Source organism: Meles meles, chromosome 1 (assembly GCF_922984935.1).
Source record: "Meles meles chromosome 1, mMelMel3.1 paternal haplotype, whole genome shotgun sequence".
In the NCBI taxonomy this organism is placed as follows: domain Eukaryota; kingdom Metazoa; phylum Chordata; class Mammalia; order Carnivora; family Mustelidae; genus Meles; species Meles meles.
Genome location: NC_060066.1, coordinates 215069633 through 215084030, shown reverse-complemented (window position 1 = coordinate 215084030; position 14398 = coordinate 215069633). Strand labels below are relative to the sequence as shown.

The 14398-nt window shown below is 68.5% G+C and overlaps 1 protein-coding gene across 5 annotated transcripts in view; it reads right to left on the bottom strand.

Annotated features, from left to right (window-relative positions):
• The window catches only part of MEGF6 (multiple EGF like domains 6), an 80648-nt gene that overhangs the window by 12287 nt on the left and 53963 nt on the right, over positions 1–14398 (bottom strand). For all 5 annotated transcript variants that reach the window (XM_046017370.1, XM_046017379.1, XM_046017353.1 and 2 more), the window contains 11 exons: positions 14161–14283; positions 7021–7143; positions 6052–6174; positions 4912–5034; positions 4412–4549; positions 3832–3951; positions 3432–3554; positions 2775–2963; positions 2431–2562; positions 1733–1861; positions 258–386 (listed from right to left, as the gene is read on the bottom strand). In XM_046017370.1, coding sequence (XP_045873326.1) covers positions 258–386; positions 1733–1861; positions 2431–2562; positions 2775–2963; positions 3432–3554; positions 3832–3951; positions 4412–4549; positions 4912–5034; positions 6052–6174; positions 7021–7143; positions 14161–14283 — 1452 coding nt within the window. The remainder of the gene's footprint in view (positions 1–257; positions 387–1732; positions 1862–2430; positions 2563–2774; positions 2964–3431; positions 3555–3831; positions 3952–4411; positions 4550–4911; positions 5035–6051; positions 6175–7020; positions 7144–14160; positions 14284–14398) is intronic.

The following is a 14398-nucleotide window of genomic DNA, read 5'->3' as shown; positions in this document are numbered from 1 at the left end:
GTGGGACCAGGGGGCGACAGAAGGCCGGGGACCACGCCCCCCCAGTCACCCTGAAGGCCAGCACAGTCCAGAGGACATGGCTCTGGGTCCGTGGGGCCCATGTCCCAGCCGGGGGACCCCGCTGAGCCTTGCGTTGCCCTCCGCAGAGGAAGAGTCCCTCCCGAGCCAGGGTGCAGGCAGCAAGGCACCGGAGCGTGCGGGCCCGCTGTGCAGCAGCGCCCCGCCCCCCGACACCGGCAGCCGGGCAGGGGACTCACCCAGGTGGCAGAAGCGGCCGTAGAGCCCCGGGTCACAGAGGCAGGCCCCGTAGAGGCGGTGGCAGCGGCCACGGTTGGCACAGCGGCACTTCTTGTGGCATTGTTTGCCGTAGAAGCCCTTGGGGCAGCCTGCGGGAGGTGGGGCCTCTTGAGTGGAGACTCTCCCAGGGCCCCGTGCCCAGCCCAGGAGCTAGGAGGGGCCCAGGCCCCCTGGGCAGGGCCACCAGCGCCTGAGGACTCTGCATCCCAGACAGGGAGGGGCCCAGGAGCAGACAAGGGCACCACGAGGACAGGGCAGGCCCAAGATGAGCCGTGCGTATGGCCATTGGCCCCAGCTGGCCTGTCTCCCCAGCGTCCGTGGTCTGGAGGACGGCCCGGGGCGCAAAGCCAAGCACATTCTTGAGCATACGCGTGGGAGATGCACGGAGACCTCACCCTGAAACCCTGCATCTCACCCCACCTCCTGCATCCTGGTGTCCACTTCTCGGGGGTCTCCCAGCACCCCCGGCCCCCAGAGAAGCCTCCACCGGCCAGCATCCCGGGACCAAGCCCAGGGGGCCCCAGGCTAGGAGAGGGCATCTGGATTTCCTTCCCGAAGCGCCTCCCTTGGGCTCAGTCCTGCCCCAGGCCTGCCTCCTGAAGGGCCACAGGGAGCTGGACAGTCACCCCAAAATACGTCCACGCCTAAGTCCCCAGGATCTGCAGGTGAGACCCCCTGGGTTATACTAATCCATGAGCGTCCTTCAAAGAGGAAAGAGAGGAAAGCCGGACAGGGGAAGGCAGAAGCAGGGCAGGAGGGACGCGGCCCCACACGTGCAGCTGCGCGTGCACGGCAGGCTTCCAAGGGCAGGGCAGGGACGCAGAGGAGCCGCGAGATCTGACCAGAGGGAGGAGGAGGACGGCCCCACAGGGACGCCATCCCGAAGCCCAGGGATGGGTTCCAGGAACTGAAACTACCCCTTGCTGACGGGCAGTTCTCAGCTCCTTCGCTACAGTCTCCACCAAAGAGGCGGAATTCTAAGGGTCTTAAAGGTAAAGCACCGGTCACCTGGGACACTTGTGGGGACCCACAAATTCCTCCAAACATGCAGACGCTTCACAGTTCGAGAGGACGGCAGGGTTGTCCCATGCAGCCACGGGCCCAGGCAAATCCCACCCAGCCGCCAAACTGCTCTACTCGAATGCTTCCAGGAATGGGGAACTCACTACCTCGCAGGGGGCCCCACAGCAGAAGTACTGGTCGGCCAAGTCTTCCCATGTGCTGCGGTTGGGCCCCAGGAAAAGCAAACAGAGAGAAGGCCACACCGCCCTCACCGCCACACCGCTCTCCCCGCATTGCTGACCATCCCCCATCCCCCCCACCCCAGCTCCCTGAAGGCAGGCGGACAGAAGAAAGCAGGCAGGCCACTTGAGAGGTCGTGTCCCATCCCCTCCACCCCAGGGACATTCCAGGGTCCCGGCGGGGCTGCACCCACCATCCTCACAGCGGGCTCCACCAACCCCGGGAGGGCAGCGGCAGGCGCCCGTCGCGGGGTCGCAGGTCCCGCCGTTCCGGCAGCCGCAGGAGAGGCTACAGTTCTTCCCGAAGGTATCCGGAGGGCAAGCTGCAGGGGGCACGGTGAAGCTGAGGGTCGCCAGCCTGCAGGACGACTGTGGTCCCAGCAGTGCCCCCGGGGACACAGACATGCTCCCGGGGTGCGAGCCGCCCAGCTCAGAAGCCCCCGCCCAGAGCCCCCAGCGGCGGCCCTGGAGCCCCGGCCCAGCCCCACCGCGGGCAGACATCACTAGTGGACGGCCGCACCCTCTCCCCCCATCTCCGGCACGTCCACTTTCTCAGCGGGGCTCTCAGCAGGCAGAGCCCCGGAGACCGACCGGCACCGTATGCCTGGCCCAGTGTCACCCGACGGGGCTGCGAGAATGGGTCTCAAAGCACACCAGCTACCCTCCTGCCGAGTGGCCTGGGTGGTGGCCGCCGTACCCAGGGCGGGGACGGGACTGGCCCACCCACCGGCTACTCTCCGTCAGGCACCCTTCCCTGCCTCAGCTGCTGGCCTGCTTGCCCTGGACCATCCACGAGGGACAGCCGCCAGGCCCTGCCTGTCCCCGGGACCCTGCCCAGGGTGGCTGCCCGCAGGTCCCAGAAATCACACCCACCCCCCAGCCCGGGCCTCACTCTCATTGCAGATGAGGCCGGTCCAGCCCTCGGGGCAGTCACAGCCGTCCAGGCCCGGGAGGCAGGCCCCCCCATTCTGACAGTCGTCACACGTGAGGCTGCAATCCTGGCCAAAGGAGGCGTCCAGGCAGACTGGGGGCAGACCAGGGAGGGGGGGCGCGTCAGGGCCCAAGTCCAGCCAGACTCAGCTGCAAACCCAGCACCTTCTCTGAGCCTTGGTCAGATGAGACCACGACCAGGCTCTTCCCCAAGCCCGAGACTACAGGGCGGGCAGCAGCCGGGCCGAGGGGGCAGGGGCCACGGTCCCTGCGGGCAGAAGCCGCACGGCTGGACCCGCTTCTCACCAAACTTCTCCATCAGCCTGTGTTCGCCCCGGACCTCGGCCGCCACGGCCTCCTCCTCCTCCTCCTCCTGGACCCCGACATAGTCGTCTTGGAAGAGGGGAGGCCGGTCGTCCTGGAGCACCGCGACGTGTGGGAGGGGCCGCGCGAAGGGCAGCTGGCCGTCCAGGTCCACCTCGGGGATCTCCAGGGCTGGGAGGGGCACAAAGGCCCCTTAGCGCCTGCCAACCCCCCCCCCCTGGCTTGGTACCGGCCCCTCCTGCCCCTCAGGGCCGGTGCCCAGAGGCCGCTCAGAGCCTGGTCTGAGGCTCTCCTCAGGTCTGAGCCTTGGTCTTCCCCCCCCCAGCCCCTGCCGCACCCCTCCTCAGCATGGTGGCGAGGGGGCATCCCAGCTGCGCTCCTGACGGGACGGGGAGGTGGGGGCGCGGCGGCTCGCTTCCTCTTGGACACTGTCCTCCGTCCCTTGTGTCACCTGCACAGGGCAGGAGCCGGACCACCCAGGACCCCCCCCCCGGGGCAGCCCCCTGCCCTGGAGGATGCGGGTGGCCGGACCCTCCCCCACCCCGCTGCCCCAGGCCGGCCCGCAGCGGGAGGCAAGAGGAGGAGCACCCGGAGCCGGCGCTAGAGGGCTGGGTGGCTGTGGGGAGGGCGGAGACTCACGGGCACAGCCCCTGCGGTCCTCGTCCAGCCGGAAGCCGGCCCTACACGAGCACTGGAAGGAGCCCACCAGGTTGGTGCAGTCGTGCTCACAGCCGCCGCGGCCCGATGCACACTCGTCCACGTCTGCGGACAAACCCGGGGCTGCGGGGGCCTATCCTCTGGGGTCAGGGACGTGGGGCCCTCCTACCCCGCCCCCACCCACTGGACTGCGGCCACGGCCACTCCATGGCCGTCCTCCTGTGCCAGTGTCAGGGTGACGGCAGACGCCAGGCAGCCCGCGCCCGATGGACCGGTGTGGGGGGACGGGCACAGGCAGGCGGCAGGGCCCTGCAGAAGCAGGTGTCCAAGCAGGGCCCCCTCACGCCCTCACCCCCCGCTCACGCCCTCCACGCCCGCTCACCCTCACACCCGCAGCCGTCGGTGCTGAGCCGGTAGCCGGCGTAGCAACCACACTCGTACCCGCCGGGGCTGTTGGTGCAGGCCTGCTGGCAGCACGGGGAGGCCGCGCAGTCGTCCACGTCTGCGGGACACACACCAGGGCCGTGGCACCTGCCCACGTGCGTGCCCCCCCACGCCCACAGCACACGGGCCCTGCACGGGCCCTCCCATGCATCCAGGCACCACCCTGGCCCCACGGACACACGGGACGCACACCGCGGCCCTGGGGTGGCGCTGCCCGCTGTGGAGGCCAGACGGGGCTGCAGCATGCTGGGGAGCCCCTCTCGCGGCAGCCCCCCCCGAAGAAAGGACCCACACACCCTGCAGGGCTCCAGGTGCCACCGCCAGCAATCGGGCATTCAGTGACACGGGGCCGAAGGGGGGCAGGGGCAGGTGCTCGGCGGGGCCCACCCTCCGCCCAGCCCCCGGCCAAGCAGAGCGAGTAGCACCGGGAGGGGACCCAGCGGGAGCTGGGGGGTCACGGGATCCCGCCGAGGAACAGCCCAGGGGCGGGGGTTTGTGGGCAGGACGCCACCGCGCACCGATGCACGTCTTCTGGTCCTCGTCCAGCTCGTAGCCGCGGGGGCAGGTGCACAGCGGCCCCCCACTGCTGTGGCTACAGCCATGCGAGCAGCCCCCGTTGTCTGCCTCACAGCTGTTCACGATTTCCATCTCGATGCCTGCCGGGAGACCCCCCAGCAGGGACGTGGGAAGGGGTCCTGGTGACCCCCCCAGTACCCCCAACCCCGGCAGCCAGCCTGCAGCCCCCAGGCCTATCCTATCAGGAAATGGCTGGCCCCCAGCTCCTGGGCTGGGCGGCTTCTGGAATGTTCCGCCCCAACCCCCACCCCCCTACACATACCCCCTGCCGCCCTGGGCCCACCTCAGCCCCCACACCCAGCACTGCCCCTAGATGACCGGAGAGCTCAGCCCCTTGGCCCGGCCCCAGCATGCCAGTGCCCGTGGGGTCTAGGGACCCGTGTGGCTGCTTCCAGGTCCCTCCACAGCCTGGGGCGCCCGCGCCTGCCCGCTGTCCACTCACGGTAGCACTGGCGGCCGTCAGCGCCCAGCTCGTAGCCGGCGTGGCAGACGCACGTGAAGGAGCCCTGGGTGTTGAGGCAGCCGTGAGCACATTGGGCCTGTCCCGTGGCGCACTCGTCCACATCTGCACGGAGAGACCAAGTGGAGGGTCTCGAGACCGAGGCCTCTGGGTGGCGGGGTCCCAGTGGGGGTCAGGGCTCAGACCCAGGGCTCTCCTCCCATCTCCTGCCCCAAGATGCCCTCCGGAGCTCGGCTCTCCCATCAACAGCCCTCGGGGTCAGAACCACGCTCCTTCTCAGAGCGAGGAGGGCACAGGCCTGGACCAGCAGCATCGGGCAAGGGGGTCCATCTGAGCCGACCTCCCTCGGCTGGCTGTGCCGCCCAGCCACCAGGCCGGTTCTCGGGCCGGCCCCGGAGGGGCCTTTCCACTGCCTGCCGGTAGGGGCCGCAGACACCAGGGGCCATCATCAGCCTCCCGCCCGCAGCACTGGCTGGGAGTGCCCGATCCCAACACTGCCTTCAGTAACCCCCTGAGGTCCCGCGGGATGAAGCTGACCCTCGGCCTGGTCTCCTGCTGAGCCCACCACAGCCCCGGCAGCCGGGGCGCCTGAAACGATCCTTCCCGGGGTTGGAGCCGTGGGGGCTGCGCTCGGACCCCGACCTGGGACGCCAGGGGAGACAGCCACCGTCTGCCCTGGACGCACCCCGACAGTGATGGGGGACGCGCAAGACCCCCCCAAACTCCTATGACAGGGTAAGACACAGAGGAGGCCACGCAGCCCGTGCTCCTGAAGCAAGGCATGAAGGAGCGCCTTCCAGAAAGCAGTGCCCAGCTGGGACCTGGGACGATTCTCCATGCGCGTGCTGACCACAGCCGTAGAAACATCTAGAAGCCCGCGCTCAGGGAGCTCCCGGGGCTCCAGTGACGCTCCCTGCCTTCTCTCCGCGGCCTCCCCACCGCTTCCCTGATGACCACGTACCAGGAAGCTGATACCAGAATCACGGAGAAGCCGCCCGAGACCTCCCGCTTGCTTCTGCCGGAGTGAGACTCGGGCTCCTTGAGTGTGTCCCTGTCCCCTCCCCGTCCCCCACCCAAGGAGGGGTGCAGAGCCCGGCTGGGGCCTGGAGGGAGGCGCCTTACCTTCACAGGACCTGCGGTCGGCGGCCAGCAGGAAGCCCGCGTGGCACTCACAGTGGACAAGGCCGCGGCGCGCCTGGCAAATGTGAGAGCAGCCGCCGTTCCGCTCCGCGCACGGGTTCCTCCCTGCGGTCACAGGCCCAGAGGGAAGACAGGGGCTGCAGCAGCTCCGGGGTGCCCAGGCCTCTCCTGAGTCCCCCACCGGGGCTCTTGTCCCTGGGGGCTCCAGTCTAATGGGCTCAGCAGGGGCCCCCGTCTCCCCAGTGTGGGAACCCCGAAGACACCCCAAGTCCTCCGGAGCCTCCTCCTACTCAGACCTAAGGAGCCCTGCGGCCCACTGCTCAGCTCTCAGGACCGCCCTCACTCCGGCCTGGGACCCCACGGCCTGGTGCGCGCTGGGGGTCCTCTCAGTACTTGCCTCATCCCAGCACGGCCCCCACTTCTACATCGCGGAGGCCCCGAGCCTGCCCCACCGTCTCCATCAGCAAAGCTCCTCCTCCCATGACAGGCAGCCCCAAGACCCCAGAGCAAGATGCCAAGTGGGGCCCTGCCTGCGTCTCCCGTCCGGGAGGGCCGGGGCCTGGGTCGCACATGCCCCCACGGAGCCCAGGACGGTGTGAGAAACTGAGAACCAGGCAGGATGCCCTTCCTTGCCCCGTCCCCCGCGCCCCATCCCGGGTTTCCTGCCCCGAGCAGACGCACGATCCCAGAGCGCAGCCTAAGGGGCTTCCCCCCCACACCCACTGGGGGCCAGACGGTGCCCCACCGGCGGGGCCCTGCCTCCCCCGAGTCCTGCTGCCAGCCCCAGCGGCCACGCAGGGAGGCCAGCCCAGATCTGTGCGGGCAGCTGCCTGGGGCTCGGGCTTCAGGGTTCCCGGGTGGGTGTGTGGCATGGGGAGCAGGGGAGTCCCGGGCGGGTGTGAGAGCCGGTGGGAGTCCCAGCCCCAGCGCCCCGCCGCGCAGCACACTCACGGACACAGTGCTTTCCGTCCTGGAGCTGGAAGCCGGGGCGGCACCGGCAGCCGTGCCGGGTCACCGTGAGCTGGACACACTCGTGCTGGCAGCCGCCGTTCCCCACGGCACAGGAGTTGATGGCTGGGGACACAGACCGCAGTGGTGGGTGCAGCCCAGGGGGACGACCCAGCCGAGGGACCTACCCTCGTGGGGCTCTGACCACATCCTGCAGAATACTTCGGGACCCTCCACGCCCCTTTCTCTCTGCCTCCGTCCCAGAAGCAGGACCGCGAGAGGTACACTGCTCCCACAGGGCTCCCGGCCCGGCTTCGCGGCTCGGCCCACATGCAGGGCGCACAAACCGTGACCTGCTTCCGGACACGCACGCCCCACCTGCCTGAAGACTGGGTGTAGACAGGTCCCCCGGGCCCGCCGGCATCACCCAGCATGGAGAGCACCACACGGGCCCCACTGAGAGCACTTCCAAGGCCAGGGGCCAAGCAACCTGGGAGGCTCCCGGAGGAGGCAGCGGCCAGTGTGGCAGTGGGAGCTCGCATGCTTCCCTCTCCTGTGCGGTCACCTATCGGGTCAGGGCAGGCATGTGTGGGGGGCTGCCACGGAGGGCCACTGCGGCCCAGAAGCCTGGCCTCCAGCTCCCAGGAAGCAGTTTCTGTGGGGAGCAGGAGCGGCAGGCCCGGCAGTGCCAAGGGGCGGCCACTAGGCGTGTGGCCCCAGGTCTCTGAGGACGCCGAGACCACGCCGAAAGGCAGAAGGAACTCCCTTCGACAGGGCAAGCGGGTGTGGATGATCCGGAACACGGCACTCGGGAGAGCGCCCGCTTTCTTCACGTGAGGAGGTGCAGGGTCAGGGCGCCCCTGCCGAGGGTCCCAGGCCTTCGGGGACGCACCCAGGGAGGACACGAGGGTGGCCGCATCGGCTGTGTCTCCTGCCGCACCGGGCCTGTGCACGGCAGAGCGGCAGAGACGCGAGGCCTGGGCCCAAGCAAGGCCGGCAGGGCAGCCACTGTCTGCCGTCCCCCAGCCGCGAAGCCCCTTCCCCAGCCAGCCACCCCTGAGCCGACACGCTCCATTTCAGCCCCGGCCATCGCTCGGGTGCTTCCGAGCACGAGCTGAGCCCCCCAGTCCCGCGGCTGTTCGGGTTCACGACAGCCGCATCCCCGCTCCAGACTCATCACGGGCACCAGCGCCCCTCCTGACAGGGTGGGACAGGCACACAGAGAGAGGATCGTGGAGCACACGGTAGGGGGGCCGGCAGGACAGGGAGGAGGACCCAGGAGGGCCCAGGAGCCGCCCCTGCCAGGCTAAGCCCCCAAGTCAGGCCCGCGGACAATCAGGCACCTGGCCCGGGGCAGCATGCAGGAGAGAAATCACTGGGTTGGTGGGGGGGGGGGGCGGCAAGCAGAGGGAGCCCAGGCTCCCACCCCTGTGCTATGCTGTACGAGTCCTAACCTCCAGAGGCTCCCAAGCCCTGTGTCATACCGCACACGCCGGGCCACGGGTTCCCGGAAAGCTCATGGACACAGATTTTTCTCGGGCACTGGGCTGTGCAGCTCAGGGAGGGGCCGGCTTGGGTGTGGCCTGTGCCCAGAGCTGGTGGGGAGGGTTCCAGGCCCCTCAGGTCACTTCAAAACCCAGCCGTGGAACCCACGTCCCAGCCTGGGCGCTCCTACCGGTCGGGACCCCGCTCCAACCCGCAGCAAAGCTGAGAGCCTGGCAGAAACAGGAGGTCCGGGGCGTGTGCTCGCGGCCCCCTGAGACTCACAGGCGTACCCCTAGAGCTGAACCCCCGATGTGAGTGAACTCGGAGGCAGAGCTTTCGTGGAGAAACCTTGGGTTTTAGGAGGTCATAAACGTGCCACGCTGACCCAGCAGAACCTGCGTCCTTATAAAAAGAGACGTGAGATCTCTGTATCTCTGCGTCTCTCTCTCCGCCCCAGGAGGCCACCAGAAGGGCCGCCAGGGAGGGAACCCCCCACCAGCAACCCCACCAACCGGCACCGTGATCTGGAACTTCCCGCCTCCAGAGTGGCGAGGAAATAAATTTCTGTTCTTCAAGTCGCTCTGTGGCGGGACCTGTTCCAGCGCCCCAAGCGGACAGACCCTCCCTCTGGGCCTCCCAGGGACCCCCAACCCCCCAGCCCCAGACCAGGTGGCTTCCAGGAGCTGGGCTGCAAGCCCGCCTTCTGCCAGCAGAGGCCGCCACCACCCAGGGGCCTGCGGGCAAGGCGTCCACTCGCAAAGGCACTGGGGCTACCTGAGCTGGAGGCAGGGACATTGGGGGTGAGTGGGGGGAGGGCCCGTTCTGCCCGCGCCCCACGGTCTCTGCGGGTGCAGGCATGGGGGCAGCCCAGAGACCTGGGCACGGACTCCGACCCGGGGGCATCCCAGTGACTCGGAGTGGGGCGGTGGGCGGCGACTCTGCCTGGCCGGGCATTGCTGTCAGCGGCTCGCCGAGCTACCAGCCGGCTCTGCGGCCGCCTCCACACCCAGCCCCGTGGTTTCTGGGCAGGCTGGGGTGGCTCTGGTCCCGCTGCCTTCACAGGGTTTGGTAATTACTGCCCTCGGACCGGCTTGGTTTCTAAGTCCCAAGAGCCTCCCACCACGTGTGGTCAGAGGCCACCCACAGGGTCCTTCCTTCCGGAAAGCTCTCTGCTGGGCACACGGCCAGCACGGCAGGGCAGAAGGGGAGACTCACTCGGGCTCTGCCCACCCCACCCCTCCAGGCACGGGTGGTCAGCTCCTCGGCCGTGCGCGTGCCGTCCTGCTCCCGCCCTCGGCTGGTGCTCCTGCACTGCAGGCGGCCACGAGGAATTGCGGCTCTGCAAGTGGCCGCCCTCACCCCCGTGCCAGGGGCTGGGCCAGCCTTGTCACAGACCACACACCCACCTGCCACCACCACTCTAGAGTCTGAGCCAGGGAGAGACAGCCACGAGGGGGGCCCCAGGACACAGGCTGTTCCTGCAGCCCAGTGGCCAGACCCCACGCCTGGCTCCAGCCCTCCCCGCTGCACGGCCCCAGCTGCCCTTGCTTCCCTGCTGGCTGTCCTCGTCCAGCCCAGGCTCTGTGACCACTGCCCCTGGCTCCCCTGGGTTGGAGCAGGACCCTCCTGTCACCCCCGGGCACTGGTAGGCTGCGGTCACTGGGCTCCTGGGCTTGAGCAAAGCTGCAGCATCCCGGGGCGTCCCAGGGGCGGGGCTGCCCTTCCAGCGGCCCGTCCAGACCCACGGGCCCCTCGGGGCTGGGAAGGCGACTTCCAGCCGCTGCAGCCTGGGGGGTTGGTCTGGGGGCCGCGGGAGAACATTCTCAGAGCCGCACAACTTTGCAGGGTTGGGGCTGGAGACAAGCCTGGAGATCTCCACCTTCCTGCTGCCTGGGGCCTCCCCTCACTGCCCCCTCACTGGGAGACCCCCTGGCCTGGCAGGGAAAGAGACTGCCCCGAGGCCCAGGGAAAGGCGCAGCTGGGGAGCCCCCACCCACACCGTGGGCACCACTGGACCATGGGGCTCCCAGGAGAGGGAACCAGGACATCCCGCTACTGGGGAGGCGGGTGGGGAGTGCACGTTGCCAGCACCACGGGGTGGGGGGGGTGTCTGAAAGGCCATGGGGCAGAGGCCCGGCGGGGGAGGACGGAGAGCCCAGGTCTTCCAAGTGGTTGGCCCAGGGCAGCACACAGGACCCGCTGCTGGAGGGTGACATCATGGTCCCTCATAGGGACCCCCTGGGGTCCTGCTTGCCTAAGGGGACGTGGAGAAGCATCCATGTCCACGAGCAGGATCCAGAAGGGACCACGGGACAGGTGTCGGGGAGCCCAGCTGCCCAGGGGAAGTGGGCTTCCCAGGCCCAAGTGTTAAAGTGCCCAGCGGCGGCTCTCCATGGGTTCATGGGCTGGATCTCCGCGAGATGTCACAGAGAAGCAAGAATGCCCTCCCTAAACACGTCCTCTGATCAAAGCACTTGCAGGCCCTAAGCCCTGAGTGGGGAAAGAAAAGAGGCCAGCTCCGTGGCCCGAGGGTGACAAGCAGGGCAGACTAACACTAGGCCCTGCTCTTCCTGACCCCGAGGCTGGGGGACACATCCACGAAGGCTCCCTGGCCATGGAGAGCCCCATACCAGATACCAGGCTATGTCCCCTTCTCCGGGGCCCAGGCTAAGTGGGTGGTGCTCCGGGGCTTCCCGCTGGTGGCAAAGTCCTTCTTGCAAATGCTCTTTTTGAAGAATGGAAACCTTTCTGTGTTTTATTTCCATCAGATCTTCTACAAAGGAGAGATGGGAGAAAGCTGTGCATTTCCTGTCCTCTCCCTGCCTCGGAGGCAAGTTCCACAGTGTTTCAAGGCTCCCCTTGTGTGTTTCAAGGCCCCCACTCAAATGTGCCTTTGAGGACTTCCGACATCCCTCAGGGCCCCATGACGTGGCAACACAGGAATATTGGTGGGGGGGGAGCTCCTTCTCCACCCCAACCCCAGCTCTCGGTAATTCTTACTCCCAGCTGCTGGACCGGAGTGGGCGCCTGTGGCTGTTTTCTGCCAGGCTGCAAAGTCCCAGGGAAGCTCCCGGCACCCCTCCCCCAGAAGAGGCTCCCAGCAGGCCCCAGGGGAGGGGTTCCTGAGCAGCTGTATCCCAGCTGTGCCGCTGGGCCCCGCTGGGGGCGCGGGATTCCTATCCCAATTCCTCCCGTGAGCATCCTGGAGCCCTAGGGTGGTCTGAGCTCCGAGAGCACCCCGTAAACCTCAGTCGGACAAGGCCCAGCTCCTCCCCGTGTCCTGTACCCTGGGAATCCCAGAGGAGAGGGGGACAGGCCCCCACCATTCTCAGTGACAGGAAGTCCAGCTCCCCCCACTCAGAGCCCGCGGAGGGTCCAACAATGCCCTTCACCAGGCCCCCACCATTCTCAGTGACAGGAAGTCCAGCTCCCCCCACTCAGAGCCCGCGGAGGGTCCAGCAATGCCCTTCACCAGGCCCCCACCTGGAAGCTGCTCGTCCCCGCCTACCCACCGAAGGACACCGCTGCGGCTGGGCAGGTCCCTCAGACGTCAAAAGGGGCCCATTAGCAAGAAGATCAAACACTTTCCACTCTGCCTGCGAAGAAGCTCCCTGGAGAGGCCTGTCCACTCCAGAAGTTTCTCAGCAAGGCCCAGGCCCCTCCAGAAAAGGCAGCTCCCAGGGACCGAGCCTGACACACCCACCCCAACTCCACACCCCACCCCCCGGGGGACCCGGCCCCAGCCTGCACCCTGGCAACACGTCAGCTCCCGGGAGCTCCTGGTACAAAGAAGCCACCACAAAGAGCCCGGCGTGTGCAGGTAAGCGGGGCACCGTGCATGTCCTGCTGGGAGTTACAGTCGAGAGAGGGGGAGGCCCAACAGCAGCCTTGAGGAAGCCACTCCCAGCAATGGGGAGCAGCCCGGAGGTGGGCACCAGCTTCGAGAGAGCCGGGCGCCGGCCTGGGAGCGCATGTTGGGGCTGCCCGCCGAGGGGCCGTGAGGTCCCAGCAGCCTCCTGCCAGGCTGTGCAGACCACGCCCAGGAGCGCGGGCAGCAGACCCCGAAGAGACGTTTGAGATAAGCCAATGCCACAGACGGAGACTCCTGCACCGGGAGCACAGGCAGGGAGGGCGCCCCGGAAGAGCTCCGGCGCAGCCAGGTGGGCTGGGGCCTGGGGGCCGGGGGCAAGAACGAGGGGGGCCCCTCCAGGACCTCCCGCAGCCAGCAGCCGAAAGACACTCTCCGCGGCCATGACCTGTCCCTCCGTGGCCAGGAAGGCGCCCCTGCCTTTGCCTGCTGTTCACCCAACACCAGTGGGCATTCCTGCCATCAGGCACCCCAGGGAAGGCATCACCAGCAGATGGGGAGACCAGAGAGACGTGGGGGGGTCCCAGCCCCAGGCCCCTCACGGGGGAGCCCCCAGCAGGAAGGGGACAGTGGGCACCCCCCAGGCCGAGCCCAGCCCACCATGGCCCGGGCCCCAGGGACACCCCTCTCCGGGAGGTCCAGGAGCCTGGGGGAACCAGCAGGCTCCCAGAAGTCCCCTCCCCTAACCCCCACTGGGCTTGTCTGGAAGCGCATTACAACACCTCCCACATCTGTTTCCACTTCCCGACCCGGAGCAGGGCAGAGCAGCTGCCTCCCGCCCCGCGCGGCGCCCGACATGTGAGAGTGTGTGTGCCCGGAGGGCCCCCGGGGCTGGCGGGCCGCCCTGCCACACGGCAGCACAGCGCGCGGGAATGAGGCCACGCGCAGCCTGCCGGGCCACTCCGTGTCTCCAGGGTGGAAAGGAGGGGCGTCCCGCCCCGGCCCCCGAGAACGACCATCACATGGCCGCCCAGACACAGCAGCCCCGGGCCCTGGGCTCCTGCGTCCAGAACCAGGCAGGAGAGGGGCACGGCGGGGGGAGCAGCGAGCCGAGGGCCCAGCACCAGACCCCGGCCTGCGGCCCCTCGACCCTGCACCTCAGCGGGCACCCGGCAGCCCTCCATGCTTGCAGGGACAGCAGGCTGGGGCCAGGGCACCTCCCACAAGTCTACTCCCCACAGACAAAGGCCCTGCAGAGGAAGTGAGGGTCGGGGTCCTGCTTCTCAGCTCCCACTTCCTGCCCTGCCACAGCCCAACCCCCTAAGCTTCCCAAGGCCGGGGTGGGGGGACCAGGACCCAGGAACCCCAGCTCTGCAGGCCAAGAGTGGCCTCATGCTGGCCCTGCCCCTGCCCTCGCCACCCCCACCCGGCCAGCACCCAAGTCACCCCCAAGTTTGGGCCCTGGGCCCTGGGTCCCCGCCGACCCAGCACCACGGCTTCGGCTGAGAGCCCTCCCGAGAGTGCTGGCTCAGGGGCTCCTCCCCGAGTCAGGAGAGGAACCCCAGGAACATGGCCTCCGCACCCCAGGGTCCGGCCTCATCATGGGGGGCCAGGCCCTGGGGACTCACTCTTTCCCTCACGTGCGTGGAGGGTGCACGCCCCTCACGGGCTAGCCAGAGCCCCGAGGAGCCGCACACACGCAGCAGGACAAGGCCCTGAGCAGGTCCAGGAGGACGGAGACCCCAGCTCCCCCCAGTGGGCCCAGCCAGGATGGTGGGGGCACCACTGAGGCCAGGAACCCAGGCGGGGAGAGGGCACGGAGCCCGGGTGCGGAGCAGCCGGACACTTACCCAAGCAGGTCCTGCCGTCCGCGTGGAGCCGGAAGCCGGGCTTGCACTCGCAGCGGTAGGAGCCTGGTGTGTTCACACATCCGTGCTGACAGCCGCCGTTGTGCACCTGGCACTCATCCACATCTGGGCAGGGACACGGGCCAAGGGTCAGCCGCCCCAGCGACCCCGATCCCGGCGCCCTCACAGTGGAACCCCGCTCAGGTGCCCGTGCTCCGAGCCCACGCTTGCCGGGGCAGAG